At 41.7% G+C, this 20,743-nt stretch overlaps 1 protein-coding gene across 1 annotated transcript; it reads right to left on the reverse strand.

The window, feature by feature from the left end:
• Nucleotides 1–2,740: 2,740 nt before the first annotated feature.
• ARL14EPL (ADP ribosylation factor like GTPase 14 effector protein like) lies at nt 2,741–16,495 on the reverse strand. The gene is made up of 4 exons (XM_068271671.1): nt 16,459–16,495; nt 8,043–8,168; nt 7,153–7,286; nt 2,741–3,090 (listed from the first exon to the last, which is right to left on the reverse strand). Exons 2-4 carry the CDS (start codon nt 8,148–8,150, stop codon nt 2,862–2,864), a joined length of 471 nt encoding a protein of 156 aa, XP_068127772.1. The 5' UTR covers nt 8,151–8,168; nt 16,459–16,495; the 3' UTR covers nt 2,741–2,861.
• Between the last annotated feature and the right edge of the window lie 4,248 nt (nt 16,496–20,743).

Raw genomic sequence — 20,743 nt, forward strand, 5'->3', positions numbered from 1 at the left:
ATTTAGCATTATGGGATAGGGTACAGGAGTTTAGGTTTGCATGTTACAGTTAGGCATCAGGATGGGGTTAACATTGGGTGTCAGGAAGGAGTTACCATGGAAGGAGATTAAGCATCAGGAAATGACTAATGTTACGAGGTAGCTTAGGGTTAGGCATCGGGAAGGCGTTAACATGGGGTGGAGGGTTAGGCGTGGGTGTTAGGAAGAGGTTAACATTGTAGGTGGGATGAAGATTGTAGTTAACCTTGTAGGTGGGGTGAAGATTGTAGTTAACTTTGTAGGTGGGGTGAATATTACCATTGGGAAGGAGAATTAGTGATTCAGGAATCAGTTAGGGTTAGGCAATTAGTGGGAGACCAGCACCAAACATCAACAAAGACGGTGCCTCACTAGTGAAGCACAAAAAGTGTTCAGAATACTATTACAATGTGATGGAGCAAAGCTGCCAGCACTCGATTCATATGCACTGAATACCATTGCTTTCAGAAAAAGAGTATTATAATGCAGGTTTCCAAAGATGCCTTCAGGTAACCCCAGCGCAGTGCTTCTTGCAGGCACATGTATGCAAATGGCCTTTTTATTACAGAAAAATGCTGTGAAGAAACATTACTGCAAAGTACAACCTTTCCCCTTGCCATAATATCCAGCCACTGACCCAGCATAGTCTTCCCCTCTCCTAGTCTGGAAGGATATTATTGTTAGCTTATATAAAGTTTAATGATTTCCACTGCATTGCATTTCAAGGATTAATGTCGCTTGTTCACAGTCATCTCTTCTGTTGTATCATAGTATTTTTGCATAAAGTACACCTGAACTGAGAGTGATATGACGGCTGCCATATTTATTTCCTTTAAAACAATACCAGTTGTCTAGCAGTCCTGCTGATCTCTTTGGCTGCAGTGGTGTCTGAATCGCACACCTGAAACAAGCATGGGGTTAATCTAGTCAAACTTCAGTCAGAGCACCTGATCTGCACTGCATGCTTGTCACCGAAAGTATTATGCTGGGAATACACGGTACGTTTTCGCCACTCAATTGAGCTATTTAGATGGCTCGATTGTTAATTTCTGACATGTCCGATCACCCGCCCGATCGATTCCACGATCGATACCGCATTGGGGACAATGGAAAAAGATAAGGAAAATGAGCAGATGATAAGAGAATCGCCCGCGAGCGGGGAATCAATCGGGTGGCAGAATTGAGCCACGAAAACGTACCGTGTATTCTCGGCATTAAAGGCAGAGGATCAGTAATACAGTCAGGTAATTTGCATTGTTTAAAAGTAAATACATATGGCAGCCTCCGATTCTCTGAGTTTAGGTGTATTTTGATGACACCATTTCTGCTAAGTTCCCCCCTTCTGAGTGTCCTGCATGACTTTGTGTTATCTATATTATTAGTGTTTGTAATGTAAACTGTATGCATACATAGCTTGTTACTGTAATTGTAAAACCATATACTGTATATACTCGCAAGCAAGCCAAATTTTTGACCCCCCAAAAGTGGGCCAAAAGCTGGGGGGTCGGCTTGCTTGCGAGTCATGTCCCCCCGGCCGCCGCCGCTACTATTACCTTACCGGCGGCTTCCTATATTTCCCTCTCCATGCAGGCATGTAAATAGTTCGCAGCAGCTCGCCCTACGGCGGCTGCTGTGTGATGACGGAGGAAGCGTAGAGAGAGCGGTTCCCATAGTAACGGCGATACAAATCGCCGCTACAGGAAGCCGCTCTCCATGCTTCCTCCGTCATCACACAGCAGCCGCCATAGGGCGAGCTGCTGCGAACTATTAACATGCCTGCACGGAGAGACGGAGAGGGGAATATTAGAGGCCGCCGGTAAGGTAATAGCAGCGGCGGTGGTGGTGGCGGCGGCGGCGGCCGGGGGGGAGGAGGGGGAACTAACTAGCTGCCTACCTACCTACCAACACTGAGCACTATACTGGGGCACTATGCTAGCTATACTGGGGCACTATGCTAGCTATACTGGGCACTATACTACCTATACTGAGCACTATGCTAGCTATACTGGGGCACTATACTAGCTATACTGAGCACTATACTAGCTATACTGGGCACTATACTAGCTATACTGGACACTTTACTAGCTATACTGGACACTTTACTGGCTATACTGAGCACTATACTAGCTATACTCAGCACTATACTACCTATACTGAGCACTATGCTAGCTATACTGGGGCACTATACTAGCTATACTGAGCACTATACTAGCTATACTGAGCACTATACTAGCTATACTGAGCACTATACTAGCTATGCTGAGCACTATACTAGCTATACTGAGCACGATACTAGCTATACTGGGGCATTTTACTAGCTATACTGGGCACTTTACTAGCTATACTGAGCACTACCTACCTATACTGGGCACTATACTAGCTATACTGAGCACTATACTAGCTGTACTGGGCACTATACTAGCTATACTGAGGCACTACCTACCCATACTGGGCACTATACTAGCTATACTGGGACACACTGGGGGGATCACGTGGCCAGTATTTCCTACCCCCGGCTTATATGAGGGTCAATAATTTTTTCCTGGTTTTTCGGGTAACCGTGGGGGGGTCGGCTTGCTTGCGAGTATATACGGTAACTCTAAACTAAAATCTAAAATAATAATAACAGCAACAATGATAATAACATGGTTCACTTTAAAATGTGTAAACATGGCCACTGACAAAAACCCCAAAAGGCTATATTTGTTCTGCAGAGGTAATAAATGTCCATGAAACCACACGTCTCTAATTTCATACATGATACTGACCATCTAGAAAAAGTATTTCAATTGCAAAAGTCCCTTTTACCCCACCATTCACAAGTTACCACAGTGTGAGCATCATTAATTTGGGACACAAAATGGCATTTTACTTATGATGTCACCAGCCTCTGTTTGGATTCTGTCATAGACCCATTTCCTGTTGCAGCGACACTCGGGCCCACACTTGGTGGAAGTACATTTCGGGCAGGGGTAGAAGCATCCTCTGCAGCTCTCCTCCAAGCAGTCACACAGATCCTGATTATTGCACAGGAGCATTCCACGCTTATCGTACTTCTTCTTCATAGACGTCCTAAGGAAACATTACACTTGTTACTGTGATGTACTGTATATCTTTGTAATCTGATGTCACAGAAAACAGACGTTTACATTACTGTCAGCATAACCACACCTTCCAAGTACTGTACTTGTGTACATATTTCTCAAATTTCACTTTTCAGTTGTCCAATTTCTTCTCACTCATCCGCTACTCCTCGTTGTCAAGCTGTTCATCAGCTGTCAATTAACCAGAGGATTCACTTCAATATTTTAAAGGACACCTGAAGTGAGAGGGATATGAAGGCAGTCATATTTATTTCCTTTTAAACATTGCAGTTTGCCTGGCTGTCCTGCTGATCCTTTGCCTTTCATACATTTAGCCATGGACCCTGAACGAGCATGCAGATCAGATGTTTGACTGAAGTTTGGCTGGATTCGCTTGCTGTTTATGTGATTCAGACTCCTCCAATATATCAAAGATCAGCAGGTGCCGGGCAACTGGTATAGTTTAAAAAGGAGATAAATATGGCCGCCTCCATATCCCTATCACTTCAGGTGTCCATTGATATTGTGAAGTGAATCTTGGGGTTAATTGGTGTTTCTGACATAATTGAAAAGATTAGCCGAATGCTTTCCCCTACTCAAACTCCCCCCCCCCCCCCCCCCCAGATGCACTCAAGTTCTTGTGTTAAACTTGGTGTTTTTGTAAATTATGCCACCTTGCTTTTCTCTGCATGTGAAATAATGTTCTGTTCCTTCTGACGTATTCTGTGTGTCCTATCCTACTTGTATCCTGTACGTGCCAAGCCCAATTCCGGGCATGACCCAGTCGTGCTTGGTGAAAATAAGCATTCTCATTCTGATGCTTGTTTCTGGTGTGATTCAGATAATACTGCAGCCAAATAAATCAGCAAGCCTGCCAGGCAACTGCTATTGTTTAAAAGGAAAGGAAATAAATATGGCAGCCTCCACATACCTTGAACCTTGATCACCCACCTCTCCACACCTTTTTGAGTCTGTTAGTATTTTAGAAATATGAGCTCTTATGTCACAATATTTTTTAAAATCCTAAAAAGCAAGATGACAGCACCCATATAACAGAGACAGCACAATCTGCAAGATGGCAGATAATAGAGACAGCACATTCTGCAGGTCTGACATTGGTAAAGTTGTGTTATTTAGGTATGTATTGTATGGTAAAACATGGCAGAGATTTACATCATACACATTTTGTATGAATAGTTGTGAGTGTATATTGGATAATCTGTGTCATTAAAGAGGTCTTTCTTTATTCTTATTTACATTTTTAAATTTATCACAGGTAGGTAACATCGTTACTGTGGGCAAGGAACATCACTGCAGCATCACTGTGAAATGTTTATTGTGAGCTCCATAGTGAGCAGAAACTATACCTAGTCATCCGGATCTAGTGATTAGCAGAAATTACGACTATGCGTAATTACGCATTGTAATTTGCAATAATTCATTTCATATGTAATTGTAAGCATTTGTAATTATGCATGAATTTATGCGTAATTTCGTGCTGACTTTGGTAGAGAATAGCAAAGTCCCTATAAATGCTATTACCAAAATTGTTACATATGAGAATACTGGAATGAGAATAGTGGGTACAAGTTAAAAAAAATAATTGTTCAAAAAGACCTTGTAGTTTTTGAGAAAATGGATTTTAAAAATACAAAGAAAAATTGTTTTTAAACCGTCACTATTCTGCCACTATATACATTTTTCGTTACATTTTTAACCATTTCAGCCCTTAGTCATTTTTCACCGTATGTATCCGAGCAATTTTCACCTCCCATTCATTCGCCAATAACGTTATCACTAATTATCACAATGAATTGATCTATATCTTGTTTTTTTCTGCCACTAATTAGGCTTTCTTTGGGTGATACATTTTGCTAAGAATGATTTTTTTTCTAAATGCATTTTAACAGGAATATTAAAAAAAATGAAAAAAAAAATCATTATTTCTCAGTTTTCGGCCATTGTAGCTTTAACCATTTAAGCCTTCTGGACGTAGAGGCTAAATCCAAAAGGCCATGTGCGCTTCCGCGGCCGATCGTGCGCTCCCGGGCCGTGGCCCAGGGATCAATTAATTGGGACATGGTGCCTGATCATTGATCCCTTTCCCCAGCAGGAAAAAACACATATTTACATAAAAAAATTACTATTTACATCCCACCCTCCCAAAAATACCCAAATAAAATGTTTAATAAAAAAAAAAAACATTACAATAAAAAAGGTAAATATTTACCTAAGGGTCTAAACTTTTTAAATATCCATGTAAAGATGAAATATTTCTAATTTTTTCATTATTATAAGCTTGTAAATAGTGATGGATGCAAAACGGAATAAAATATTGTTGCCATACATTGTGATAGGGACATAATTTAAATGGTGTAATACCCGGGACTATTAGGCAAATACAATATGTGGGTTTTAATTATAGAGGCATGTATTATTTTAATACTAAAATGGCTGAAAACTGAGAAATAATGATATTTTTTCCATTTTCTTATTCTTTCTGTTAAAATGCATTTACAGTAAAGTAGCTCTGAGCAAAATGTACCACCCAAAGAAAGACTAATTAGTGGCAGAAAAAAACAAGATATAGATCAATTCATTGTGATAAGTCGTGATAAAGTTATAGGCGACTGAAGGCTGACGTGGTTAAAATAATACATGCTACCATAATTAAAACCTATGTATTTTATTTGCCCATATGTCCCATTTATCACACTATTTAAATTATGTCCCTACCACAATGTATGGTGCCAATATTTTATTTGGAAATAAAGGTGCATTTTTTCAGTTTTGCATCCATCACTATTTTCAAGCTTATAATTTAAAAAATATTAATAATACACCCTCTTCACATTAATATGAAAAAAAGTTCAGACTCTTAGGTAACTATTTATGTTAACGTGGTTAAAATAATACATGCTACCATAATTAAAACCTATGTATTTTATTTGCCCATATGTCCCATTTATCACACCATTTAAATTATGTCCCTACCACAATGTATGGTGCCAATATTTTATTTGGAAATAAAGGTGCATTTTTTCAGTTTTGCATCCATCACTATTTTCAAGCTTATAATTTAAAAAATATTAATAATACACCCTCTTCACATTAATATGAAAAAAAGTTCAGACTCTTAGGTAACTATTTATGTTTTGTTTGTTTTTTAATTGCAATTTTTTTTATTAAAATTTTTATTTGAGTAATTTTTGGTGTGGGAGGTAAACAGTTCATTTTAAATGTAATAATATGTGTTTATTTAATAAAAAAAAATGTATGTGGATGTAGTTTTACTATTTAGCCACAAGATGGCCACAGTCAAAAAACATTTTTTTTTAGTACTGGAAGCGAACGTTCTCGCTTCCAGGAAGTATAAGGAGGACAGGAAACGTTTTTTTTTCTCAGAAAGACTGTGGCTTCTGATAAGAAGCCATTGGTCTTTCTGCCAAGGACTTAGATCAATGAATGGGAACTATGTTCCCATTCATTGATCTCCAGGCCAATGGTGGTGGCACGGGAGCGCTCGCGCCGGAGCATTCAACAGCCGAGCAACAGCCGAATGGATGTGACAGTCACGTCCATTTGGCTAAAATCGATTTTTCTCAAAAGCTACAAGGTCTTTTTGAAAAACATTTTTTTTTACTTCTACCCACTATTCTTAACATATGGAGCAATTTTGGTAGAAATGCCATGTATGTGTGCTTTGCTATTCACCACCAAACTCAGCACAAAATTATGCATAATTATGAATGATTATACAAAATCAGTTGAATGAACAATTTGTATATACGTATAGGTGTAATTGCGAAAATGTACGCAAGATTTTGCATAATCAATTAGCTGATTATGATCATCACTGCCCAGATTGCACTGTAAGGAGAAGGCTTTGTGACAACATAGCTTACATACTATGGGGTTACATACCGAAATATATATATAGAAGTATATATAGAAAGTGTTTCTGATGCTGAAGCCAGGATAATAAACATAAACCAGGGCATTCAGAATACTGTAGTACAATCTACTCTATGTCTGTAAAGTAAATCCTTACTTGCCAGTTGAGTAGTATCCATTCATTTGGGACATGTAAGCTTTCTTCTTTTGTTTCCGAGTTTCAGGATTAAAATCAGCAACTTGCGGTCCCGGGTTTTGAAAGGCCAAACATTTCAATTGTCGTTCAATCTGCTGCTAAAGCAATAATAATATTAATACTGACAGTAATAAATAGTGACAGCGATAAATAGCAGTTTACATCCTATTCTCTCTACCTCCGATAGCTGGGGTGTACTCCAACCACGAGGGTGCTTCGTTTTATCTAATATGTGATTACGAAATACGATGGGTGGGGGGAGGGGAGGGGGTGGTAATATTACATGGGCTACCTATACTTGGGGAGGCTAATCTGGCAACCTTTTTTTGGGGGGTGGGAGGGGGGCTGATCTGGCCACCTATAGTGTGGGGCTACTTATACTTGTGCACAAAGGTATCTGGCCTCAGCATCTAGTGCCAGCCCATACTGCCAAACTATCAGTTCTAATGATATCTCCTGTGTACCAAAAGCGAGATAAGGGGTGGGGCTTCTTGCTTTAAGACTGTAGCTGCTACCTAATGGAGGGGTGAGATTTTTCATGACTCTGCCAACCAGAGTCAGTATTTCCAACACTACTGCTTTAGAAGGCTGTGGCACCGGAATCCTTCCCTTAGCTGTAGTATAAGGTCTCGCTCCTGCAGTCCACAGTCCTGATTACCTCACTGCTTGCATTGCATTCTCTATTGTTTATAAATGATGGGAAGGACACAAAGCCACAGGTACCAGGTCCCTCTATGAGTGCATTCCAGGTAAAGAATCAATGTAGTAATTTGATTCACTTTGAACAGCAAACAGATAAGGGTACCTATGTGCCTAAATGCAGTTATCCCTTACATATTGTAGAGTCATACCATCTGTTTCTGGTCCCTGTGTTGGTCTTCTTTAGAAAGTTCCGCTTCCATCACTTCCTGCTTTTCGCTGCTTTTCACACTGGTTGACTTCCCAGATTTTTCACTCATTTCCAAGGCAAGGAATCACTAAAATACACAATTATATCTGTTTCTGTGAAATCCAGCCCTGTAGACAAAGCTCTAGTGTATAGCATTTCTCAAGTCTGTAAATGATTTTTCCACAATTTAAAAGAAAATATACTTATATAAAAAAGTATAAGAATGGAAGCATTTTGATGGGATAGTTCTAACTCTAAATATAGTAAGCGTTTTAAATGATTTAGGAATCAAAAGGTTGCACAGGGGTGCTAAACCTTTGTGATCAAGCTAACCTGTCATTAATTCCTCTACAAATCCTCTGGTACTAGGTGGCAAACACTTGCATCCCCCACCTGGGTCATATCATAGCAAGGATTGCTAAGAGGTCCATGTAACTAGCAGTTATGCAGCTATATTCACATGCAGGACTATGAGTGCAATTTGTTTTATAATATGTCCAAGTAGCCTTCAATAAATTATAAGACGTTCTCACTGCAGGTGTGTGTAATTAATTGCGGCCACTATTTCACTAACCTTTTAGCAGTCTTTACTATATTCTGATATAACCCCAATGGCAATTACACACTTTTGGCGCCCAGTAGCATAGTATATCCATTCCAAGCTTTCTGGTTCATTCTTCTCCTCACTTTTCTGCAGTTTTAGTGAATCAGGGCCAATATGTCTCTGCAGTACCGGGACAATGTCCTCCAGCACCCAAAGCTGAGATGTCAAATATCTTATCGATATCTTCCTTAAATGATTATTAACTACTCAAAGGACCAGCCTAAAAGTCATCATAATCAATATTAGCCAGTAGTGGGTGCGTAGCTCTCTATAAACAGAATATTTATAGGTTAACAGGATTATCTCTGGAAAAATATGCAACACTCATCAGCTGAAGTTTATAAAATGATATTGATATAAAAAAATAGATAAAGCATAATTACACAGAAATATACATCTCTCCAGTTGTTGCCCATCATCCAATATACATTGTTAAAGTTCCTTTAGTGAAACAAGTTCATATCAATATAGCAACTCTTCTTCTGTAGAATTTATCCTCCATCGATAATTGTTATTTCGAGATTGTACAATGTATAGTGCACACAAATATAGCTTTATCCTTATCAGTAGTATATAGAGTTCTATTCTTATATAAAGAGCTTTAAGTAGATATGTTTTTATCAAATAAAACTAGGTAGTTGTCCCTAAGGCTACAATTGCATTTAAATAGTAATGCTTACTGATTGGTATATAAAAAATAACATTAAAAAGTTATCTAAAAAAAATTAAAACTGCTGAAGTCTTTAACGTTTATATAAGCTATTGTCAATAAATTCACCAAGAATAATGCTTATTACCTCTCTTGTGTTCTAGATTCACAGTGGACGGTAGGTAGGCCTCAGTCGATCTCAGAGTGTAAAGCTCAATAGAATAGATATACAGCCTGCTACGCCTTCTTATAGTAAAGTTACTAAAGGGGCCCAAACACTGAGCCAATCGATCGATCGCAAATCGATTGACCGATCAATCAAATTGCGACTAATTTCAATCGATCTGACATGCTGGAAAATCTAGGTCGATCTGTTGAGATTGCTTATCATTTTGCATTGGACCTAATGGAAATCTGATGGCAAAAAAATGCCATCAGATCGATTTTCAATAGATTTCATACTGAAATAAATAGTAAAAAATGTTCCTAAACACATCAGAATGATGAGAAATCTACCTGATGATCCATCTGCTGCTAATCTAATGAGTGTATGGCCATCTTAAGATGGTCTCTGTTAGGGGATTGTATGGTGACGCACAAAATTCATACTTATTTTTAACTGGTACATTCTGACATTTGACATTTTAAACTATCGGGTTATCTGAGCAGGTGCGTACATATATAACGCTACTTGGCTTATTAACGTAATCAATCTATGTCTTTTCTAATCAAAATTACATCAATAACATTTTAATTAGATCTTATGACCCAAGTGGTGTTCTTATGACATCTTTCTAGATCTAATACTCCTAATTGGTTTGAGGTAAACCAAAATATATCTCGTATGTTCTTCTCTTATTCTAAGAAATTGACATGTTCTTTTGTACATCATTAATTAGCAGGGATTTCTGAACGCCCCCTGTGGTCACAGGTTGTAATGTCTTGATCACGTGGCTTATTGTTTTGGTTTTGTATTCATAACAAACAGCCAATTTGTTTTAATTCATGCTAAAATATATAGAAAGCAAACTTATAAACATTAATATATAGGTCTGTTATTGAACAATAGAGTTGGGCCGAACGGTTCGCCTGCGAACGGTTCCATGCGAACTTCCGTGGTTCGCGTTCGCGTCCCGCAGGCGAACTTTTGCGGAAGTTCGGTTCGCCCCATAATGCACCATGAGGGTCAACTTTGACCCTCTACATCACAGTCAGCAGGCCCAGTGTAGCCAATTAGGCTACACTAGCCCCTGGAGCCCCACCCCCCTTATATAAGGCAGGCAGCGGCGGCTTACCTGTTCTGTGAACCCATCACTGCATACCTGTTCTGTGAACCCACCACTGCATACCTGTTCTGTGAACCCACCACTGCATACCTGTTCTGTGAACCCACCACTGCATACCTGTTCTGTGAACCCACCAATGCATACCTGTTCTGTGAACCCATCACTGCATACCTGTTCTGTGAACCCACCACTGCATACCTGTTCTGTGAACCCACCACTGCATACCTGTTCTGTGAACCCGCCACTGCATACCTGTTCTGTGAACCCGCCACTGCATACCTGTTCTGTGAACCCGCCACTGCATACCTGTTCAGTGAACCCACCACTGCATACCTGTTCAGTGAACCCGCCACTGCATACCTGTTCAGTGAACCTGCCACTGCATACCTGTTCTGTGAACCTACCACTGCATACCTGTTCTGTTCAGTGAACCCGCCACTGTATACCTGTTTTGTTCAGTGAACCCGCCACTGTATACCTGTTTTGTTCAGTGAACCCGCCACTGCATACCTGTTCTGTTCAGTGAACCCGCCACTGTATACCTGTTCTGTTCAGTGAACCCGCCACTGCATACCTGTTCTGTTCAGTGAACCCGCCACTGTATACCTGTTCTGTTCAGTGAACAGTTTGGTGTGCCAGTGTGAAGCAGTACCTTAATTACACTACCTGATTGATCTATACACATGCAAGATGTTTTAAAGCACTTTAGGCCTGTCATTTAGCATTCAATATGATTTCTGCCCTTAAAACGCTGCTTTGCGTCAAATCTAGATTTTTCCCGGGGACTTTTGGCGTGTATCCCACTCCGCCATGCCCCCCTCCAGGTGTTAGACCCCTTGAAACATCTTTTCCATCACTTTTGTGGCCAGCATAAATTTTTTTTTTTCAAAGTTCGCATCCCCATTGAAGTCTATTGCGGTTCGCGAACTTTAACGCGAACCGAACCTTCCGCGAAAGTTCGCGAACCTAAAATCGGAGGTTCGGCCCAACTCTATTGAACAACTCATTAATTACTCTATGATCACTATACATGATCACTATGCACGATTAACACATCAGTGTATAGCAGGCTTAGCTTCTGCAGTGCATGTGGTTGGCCTTGTATAAGCGCATTGCATTGCAGCAAGAACTGAGCATAGTCAGAACATTTCTCCAGCGCTATCTTAATATAAACATAACCTTGTACAGAGAACAGACAGGTTACTGCAGAAAATGGCACCAAGGGTTACTCTAACCAGCAGTCTAACTCTGATTAAAGAATAACTATGCTTATAATCATAAAATCTTGAAATTCACTTAAATAATCTGCTAAACATTTGAAACATATATAATCAAGTTAAAGCAAGATGAAGATCATCAATTCTCTGCATTAATATGAGATTTTCTAACAGAGACACCAAAGTGCGCCCCTCATCCCTCCCACCCCATCTGTCACACACTGATTGCTGTTAGCCTAGGAGGCGCCCCATGCCTCCCAGCCCCCCCCCCCCCCCCCCCCCGCAACACCTTATGCTGGGTACACACTATGAGATTTTCTGGTCGATTTACTGTCAGATCGATTATTTCCAACATGTCCGATTTGCTTTTCGATCGATTTCCGAGCATTTTCCGATCGATTTCCATGCACTTTAATAGGAAATCGATCAGAAAATGCTCGGAAAACGATCGAAAAGCTAATCGAACATGTTGGAAATAATCGATCTGACAATAAATCGACCAGAAAAATCTCATAGTGTGTACCCAGCATAAATCTCTAGTTATCTGGCTTGTAGTCACTGCCATGTATACCCTTTTCTTATTTCTCTTTGCTTCAAACACAATAGGGGAATGATAGCTGAGTGAGTTGTGCACCCCATCCTACACTGCACCCTGGGCAGGGCCGGATTTGTGGGCAGGCCACCCAGGCCTGGGACTAGGGCGGAGCTAAGGAAGGGGCGGGTTAAACAGGCAAGCAGTGTTACCAATGGCTGTGCATGCCATTCCTCACAATAAGGCAGTGGACAGTGTCCCTTGTCTGTCTGCAGCCGCCCGCCACTACTCTGAACACAGTAGTATGTTTGTCTGTGCAGGGGCAGCTACAGACATGGACAGAGTGATCGCTTTGTTATTCTGACAGCCTGAAGCAGTGGCCGCATCATCACAGCCCTTCCCGCTGTCAATCATGCGTCCCTCCACCCCTCTTTCAGTATCAGTCTATGGAGGAGGAGGAGGAGACAGTGCAGCCCGTTGTATCCCTGCCCTCCTCCTTGCTCCTGCCTATCAGAAATTCAGAGGGGCGGGGGATGCAGGAGATGATGGAGGAAGGAAATCAGTATGTTCGTAAGTTATCTATGCAGGCTCCACGTGGATAGCTGCACTTCCCTGCTTCTCCCTTGCACTGTGTCTGGCTGTCATTCTCCTTCACCGGGCATCTGCTGTATACGTCTCTTCTGCTCTTCCCCAGCACTCCCTCTCAGTAATAGTGCTGGGGAGGGTTTTCTGTGCCGCTGGGTGTGATGAATGGAATCCCAGGGCAGAGGTGCAGACCTCCGTGAAAGAAATAGTAAATAAAGCTCGTCTGAGCAGGAGAGGAGGCTGACAGGGCAGCACATTTGCTCAGTAACAGTTAAAAAGTTATGTGTGTACCATTCACATCACATCACATGCACCTCGTGCAAATGCATTTGCTGTACAGTGCTGCAGAAAAACAAACCAGTGTGTGACACCCCCTACCACTGACACCTTCTCCAGCTCTCCCTCCATTCAGAGTAGCACAGCAAAACATGATATTCTACCTTCTCCAGTGGCAGGTCTGATCTAAACTCTCCTCTGCTCTTCATTGCAGCTAGTTATTTTAAAGTGTACCAGTGCTGAAAAAAAAAAAGTTTTATACATACCTAGGGCTTCCTCCAGCCCCATCCACCTGGATCGCTCCTATGCCAATGTCCTCAGCTCCGATACCGGGTCCCTGCTGTTCCGTCAGTTTGAGCCAGTCTAGCGTAGGAGAAGTGCGCAGTTTGCGTATCTCTCCAGCGGCTGCTGGGCGCACTTTTCCTGTATAGCTGGCTGCGATGACGTCAGTGACAGGATTCGATTCCCAAAGCTGCAGACAGCAGAGGACAGCAATGTGGGAGTGATCCAGGCGGATGGGGCTGGAGGTATGTATAAATTTTTTTTACATAAGTCAGCTCTAAGTCTCGGTTTACACTTACACTAAGGCTCTCTTTACACTTACACTAAGGCTCGGTTTACACTCGAGATATAAAACTGTTCCGCGTAAAAATGTATTTTCAAGATATCAGGTTTTTATCCACGCCGTTACCATGCAGTCAATGAGACATGTCCATCAATCCGGTAAAATCGTTGCAGACCCAAGTTTTTGGTTTTGTCGGAACAGATCCATTTTAACGGAGCAATGGGAACAGATCCATAGGTTAACATTGGATCTGTTACCATCTGTTAGGATCCGTTCCGTCACAGTCTGCTAAGTCCTTTTTTTTAGTGCCAATGTAAATCAGGCCTTAGCTGCATACTTCTGTACAGCTCCCAGGTGGTCTTCTTGCATGTCAGATGCTGTATAGAAGCATGCTGCTGCATAGCTCCCGCTGCAGTGAAGAGCAGAGGAGAGGTGGTGAACCTGTCCAACCACAGTATTTAAAGTGTACCTGTAGTGAAAAAAATGCCCCTGGGGGATACTTACCTTAGAAGGGGGAAGGCTCTGGATCCTAATGAGGCTTCCCTTGTCCTCCTTAGCCCCCCCTCCCCCATCTAGCACTGCCCCCCTGGAAAGTCTGCACAGGAGCACTATGGCTTCCACCACTTCGTCACCCGGAACAATGTGCTACATGCAGTAGCTGCTTTCTGGTTGGGCTTTGGCGGAAATAGCCAAGCCCGATCCGGTCCGCTCTACTGCACAGGCGGCTTGCACCTGTGCAGAAGAGCGGACAAGATCGGGCTCGGCTATTTCTGCCGAGCAAGAAGCTGATACTGTGCCTGGACAAGGCTTGCAGTGTAAATATTATGGTGTCCATTTTGCCTGAGGAGCCAGTGCTGGATCCGTGCTGCAGAGTAGGGCAGTGGAAGCCTTATTAGGACCTAGAGGCTTCCCGCTCCTGAGGAAAGTGCACCCCCCCGGGCAGATTTTTTCTAACTTTTTTTAACTTGCTCTGCTGTGCTACTCTGAGCTGCTGAAATTTTATCTGAGCTGCAGCAATTTTATCTGAGCTGCAGCAGTTTTATCTGAGCTGCAGCAGTTTTATCTGAGCTGCAGCAGTTTTATCTGAGCTGCAGCAGTTTTATCTGAGCTGCAGCAGTTTTATCTGAGCTGCAGCTACAGAGCAACACTGGAGGGGGCCCTTGGGATGGAGGAAAGTGCACCCCTCCTCAAACGAAGCAGGTTACTTTGAGCGCCGAAGCTCGGCACCATCATAGCACTAGTGCTATGGTGCGCTCACTGCGCAAGAGTAATTTGGGGCTCCGGCAATTGCAGACCCCAAATTACATCTCCCTCTGAGGGAGAATAGTATTTAACGCCCGGGGAGTTTAGTGGCAGCAGGGAGAACCGTTATTTGGCTTGCCCTGCGCCCAACTTACCGGCGGCCGCCGGCCGTACAATACGTACACCCCTCAGAAAGCCTATGTCCCATGACCTGCCCCAAATGTTTTAAAAGTATGGAGGAGCAGAAGTAAAGAGGACAATGGTGGGGGGGGCACTTGATGACAATGGGCCTTGGGCGGTAAAAAGTACAAATCCGGCCCTGGCCCTGGGACTGGAGCCTCTCTTGCCTCTGCCTCGGCCCGGCGCTGTGTCTCTGGGGTTCAGTGTACAGATGAATCTGTCACAGTGGCTGTGGAGGTAGCATTTTCACACACTAGAGTCCTAATATTATCTGCATGCAGTTTGTATGTTCTCCTTCTGTTTGTGTGTGTTTTCACCCATGTGCCAGGAACATAGTAACCAAGGAAATCTTTAGCTAATGCTTACCTGTCAGTTCACACTGCGGAGATCAAAAAGTGATCCGGTAAAAACTGATCCATTTTCAGTTTCAAACAGATCAATTTTTAACATTGGGCATCAGTTTTTTTATCCGTGTCTTCCGCTTCTTTCCCTGTCGTCACCCAGTCGGTATACCCGGAATGTATCAATCCAGACCCCCCTATATCGCAGACTCCCTAAACTCGCATTCTGTTTCCCAGCGAATTGAACGGATCCATTATAAATGGACTGATGTTAACCGATCCTGTTGCTTTGCATAGGATCCATTCGCATTCGTTTGGATTTGTTTTGTTCAGCTGAACAGAACATTTTTAGTGCAATGTGAACAGCCTTCCTATGAGCTCATGAAATCTACATTTTGGCCAGAGGTGTTAGTTGGCATGAGCCTGTGTATCAGAGAAGAAGCAATGTCTGAGCACAATGGGGCCTGCTAGGAGTGGATCTCATAGATACTGCTGCAGCCTACAAGCAGCTGTCTATAGATAAAAAAACAAGTACAGTGTGCAACGATCACCCATAGCTAATTTTGGAAAAGTGGCAGTGAGCCGACAACACAATAAAGAAGCATATAGAAAGACAATATACAGCACATTTACAGATGCAAAAGGATTAACGTCTAAATTCATGTATGAAGAGACCAGGTGGAAAATATTCCTCTGCATGCACTGCCTTCTCCTGAGGATACTGTGGCCTGCACTGTACCTGTGAGAGCTAGTTAGGAACTACAGACATGAGAGCCATGTAAGTTAAAGATGCACATTAAAAGCAGCAATACCCTGGATACTATTTATGATAGAGTAAATAGAAAAGCTTAAAAAACACTAAAAAAAGGAGTAAAATAATAAAATAATGCAATGGCATTACCTGAGCTTTGACCCTATGGCAGGCGTCTTTTTTTCCCTGTCTTACGTATGCCTTATTTGCTGGTGACTAAGCACTTTCTTTCCCTCTCTAGGTTGTCATATCAGCCATTCTCCTCCCCATATGCACGGGCAGAACTGAACGCAACATGTTTACTTCATGATAATGTTATGTAATGTATGTTGTGATTATACAGTAAAGACTTAAATACCCAGAACTCAACCAACCACAATTCTCAACCAACCAGAACAAAACACCGGCCGAACTCACAGTGGTGACGGCCACCATAGGCTGTTTGTAGGCTCTGCTAAGCTTCACGGCTCCCCCAAGGCTCATATACTTTCAATGGTATTTATATAGAGTAGGGTACAGTACACTATTTGCTGAGCCTATTTTTAACATTTAGTCTCAAGCAACAAGAAAGCACATTTATCTGGTCTGGCATCAGCCAAATCCCATCGGTGTGGATAACCGAGACTTTACAGTAATTCTGGACGCATGGTGGACTTTTCCTGGAATCTGTGCTAGTCCTCTAGCTGGTTTTCATATGAAATATACCCAAGGGAAAGCTGTTTGTACATTTGTAACCAGGTATTTTCTCCCTTTTCCGGTCTGCAAGAGTATCAGCTGTCCTGTTATTATCTTGTATCTTCATGCACTGAGCTCCCTAAAGGATACAGCAGCATTCAGGTCTAAGGATGCATATCAAGCTCTACATCAGTTGTCATCTCCATACATTTCTCATTAATCTCCAGATACCATCCCTCCTAGAACCTTTGCTCTTCCCAGGAGACCCTCTTGTCCTCTAACTTGGTCACCTCCTCTCACTCCTGCATCCAGGACTTCTCACAAGCATCATCTCTCCTTTTAAACTCTCTACCACAGCCTGTCCCTCATGCTTCGAGCTTAGACACCTTCAAATGTTCCCTCAAAATGCACCTATTTAGACAAGCCTATCATTTTCTTATAGGTAACATTGGATACTCACTGGCTCATCCATTAACCCTTGTCTGTGTCTTCTTTCCTAATGTCTTCAGCTTTCTACCTTCTAAATTTTAAGCTCACAAGGGCATGGATCTTCTCCTTGTGTTTCTTTTTCTAAAGTAATTTATCATATGAACATGTACCAGTATTGGTGATGTCTCAAACCACACATCAACTATATATGTACAGTATTTGTATTGCTGGATGTCCTGATTGTACAGAGCTCCGTTAGGCTTGGTTCCCTCTAAAGCTGGATCTACAACCGCCAGTAGGAGTTGACAGTGTATAGTCTGCTCTGATAGTCAGTTGTGGTCCTGTTTGAGTCCAGAGCAGATGCGTTTCAACCATAGGCTTCTAGGGTAAAAGCATCTGCTGTCTGGTCATTATCTTGCAGGTTCCAATTTTGCATTCTGTTGTCTTACAAGCGTGTTGATGGATAAATATATATATATATAGGATCCATCAACAATCAGTTTTCCATTTTCCGCTATAGTGGGAACCGGGCCTTAAAACTGATACAAAACTAATGGAAAGCTGATACATAACAGATGAAATTTACTGGACAGGACAGGACTGGAACAGAACTGCACATATTTTCATCTGATGTATGTGTGAACTCAGTGCAGGCCTGGTTTTACCTCGAAGGAGCCTATAGGCACAGATGTCCTGGCACCTTAGATTTCGCCCTCCATGAACCTACAAACACCTGCCGAAATGCACGGCAAGTGTGCTGGCTGGCCCAGCTGTCAGTCTCCCTTACTTACCTTGCCTGTCATAGGTAGCTACAGGTGCCCCTTAATATTAGGCAGCCAGAAGTAGCCTCAGTATTAAGTAGCTAGAGGTGCCCCCAAGTATTAGATAGCTAGATGAACCTCAGTATTAAGTAGCTAGAGGTGCCCCTGACTGAAAGGAGATCTGGTCAGTGAAATGCTGAGAGCTGGGTGAGTAACCTCTCATTTACATTCTCATCAGGAAAGGAGGGAGGGAGGCGTTCGGGGAAAGGAGTTAGCCACCTTTTGAACATCAGGCACCTGTAGGTACGTGCCTAAAGTGTCTCATGGTAAATCCGGCCCTGACCCAGTGCCAGACTACATTAAAGCTACCATAGGTTCATACATAGTGTACACTAGGTGAAAATATGTATAGTTCCGTTCCGTTCCCAGTCCTGTCCTTTCTAGTACATTTCTTGTGTTTTGTATCATTTTCGTTCAGTTTTCCAAGAGTTTTTTAGTTGTTGTTTTCAGTACTTTTTGTCTGGTGAGGGCTACATACAGTACTGTATCCTATTTCCTGTGAGAAAACTCAGGAGAAAAGTTAACTGAATCAGGCTCCATTTGTCAGAATATGTTGTATTGATTTCCCAGCAAACAAGATGAGAGCATAACCTCTTTGGGGCACAATCATACCAAACAAGTGTGTCTTGGTTTACACATACTGTATGCCCTTGTCCTGCACCAGTACAAACAAAATCTAAAGAAAAGTTTCTACTTTACCATCCCTGATAGTAGAATCTCGTTAGTTACACCAATAACGGTCCCAGCATCTGGCAATCTTACGCTCACCGCCGTCCACTGACAGTATTTGTGGCCTCTGTTTGATGCTATTTGTACCCAGGAAAGTTGGACACCATCATGTAAAGGCATGATTAGCGGCTGCAACAGTAAATTCAGACGCCGGATGTACTTGAACAAAAATAACGGCTACAAATTGCTGCCAAACTTCCCCGACACCCAGATTTCCTGTTTCCGTCACGGGCATTAGGGTGTGAGCTCTGCTGAGGTGTAATACACTAGTGGGGCTATACAATTACTGAAAATATATAAACGGTGCAGTAGTGGATAGCGATCGCCTTTAAGCGCTACATCCCTGATTCCGATGCCAGCCGGTCACTAGCTGCATGGAGTTTGTATGTTCTCCCCGTGTCTGTGTGAGTTTCCCCCAGGTACACCAGTCTCCTCCCACATCCTAAAAACATACATATAAGTTAATTGACTTTCTCCTACATTGGCTTTAGACTACAATGGACATACAACTATGGTATGTATTAGATTGTGAGCTCCTCTGAGGGATGTTTAGTGACAAGAATGTTTATAAAAGGGCTGCGGAAGATTGTCAGCGCTACATAAATACTAAAATATATTAATAATATTTGTTGTAGTTATTTAATAGTGTTATTTTTTTTTACCGCTCCTACTTGCTCAAAATTTCGGCCTCTTAATCAAAACTTTAAAATATTTATCTCAAAAAGGCAATAACTCTTTAACATTATAGGAACAAGACTGTATCATAAATCAGCAGATTCTGCAAATTTACAGTTTGTAAAATGTCAAGACTTCAGAACTGCTTTCCAAAGAAAGGAGCACTATTGTGAAAAATTGTAAACTTTAAAATATGTGCAAACATAGACAAATAAGAAGTACGTTTCTTTCACAGTAAAATGAGCCATAAATTACTTTTCTCCTATGTTGCTGTCACTTACAGTAGGTAGCAGAAATCTGACAGAAGCGACAGGTTTTGGACTAGTCCATCTCTTCTTAGGGGATTCTCAGCAAGGCTTTTATTCTTTATAAAGATATTCCCTAAAAAGAATTTAAACAATGATGCTGGCCAGCCTCCATGCTCGCTACACAGTTTTTTTTGGCAGTTGGACAGAGCAACTGCCATTCACTAAGTGCTTTTTAAAATAAATAAATCCATGACAATCCCCCCATGAAGAGTTGGACTAGTCCAAAACCTGTTGCTTCTGTCAGATTTCTACTACCTACTGTAAGTGACAGCAACATAGGAGAAAAGTAATTTATGGCTCATTTTACTCTGGAAAAAAACACACTTCCTATTTGTTTGTTTGCACGTTTTAAATTTTACAATTTTTCATCATAGTGCCCCTTTAAGAAAGGAAGTATCCTTTGTGTTATTTGACGTGTATTGTCTTGTCTTATCCACACTTTATGACATAAGCCCCATAGATTACAAATATTTCTAGCAATTTCAGAAGCACAATTTAAATGGTTTGTTGATGAGGTTTCACTTTTATATCCTCCTTCTACATTTGTCAAAATTTGTGTAAATTGACCAAATAATAAATGGGCGCATTTATAATAATCGACAAAGGTATAAAACTTTATCTTGCTCATAATTCACAGAATTAAATGTTATGGTTGGTATAGATATCATTTTTCTCCACTAGGTGCCGCCATTGTACTTCATAGTGGTTTGCCTCTCAAAACTGATTTCAAGATCTACTTGTGCTTTGTTAGAATACTGAAAATCCCCTCAAAAGAACATCAAGCAACTTGGCGGCCGA

The sequence above is a fragment of the Hyperolius riggenbachi genome, chromosome 1, assembly GCF_040937935.1.
Source record: "Hyperolius riggenbachi isolate aHypRig1 chromosome 1, aHypRig1.pri, whole genome shotgun sequence".
In the NCBI taxonomy this organism is placed as follows: domain Eukaryota; kingdom Metazoa; phylum Chordata; class Amphibia; order Anura; family Hyperoliidae; genus Hyperolius; species Hyperolius riggenbachi.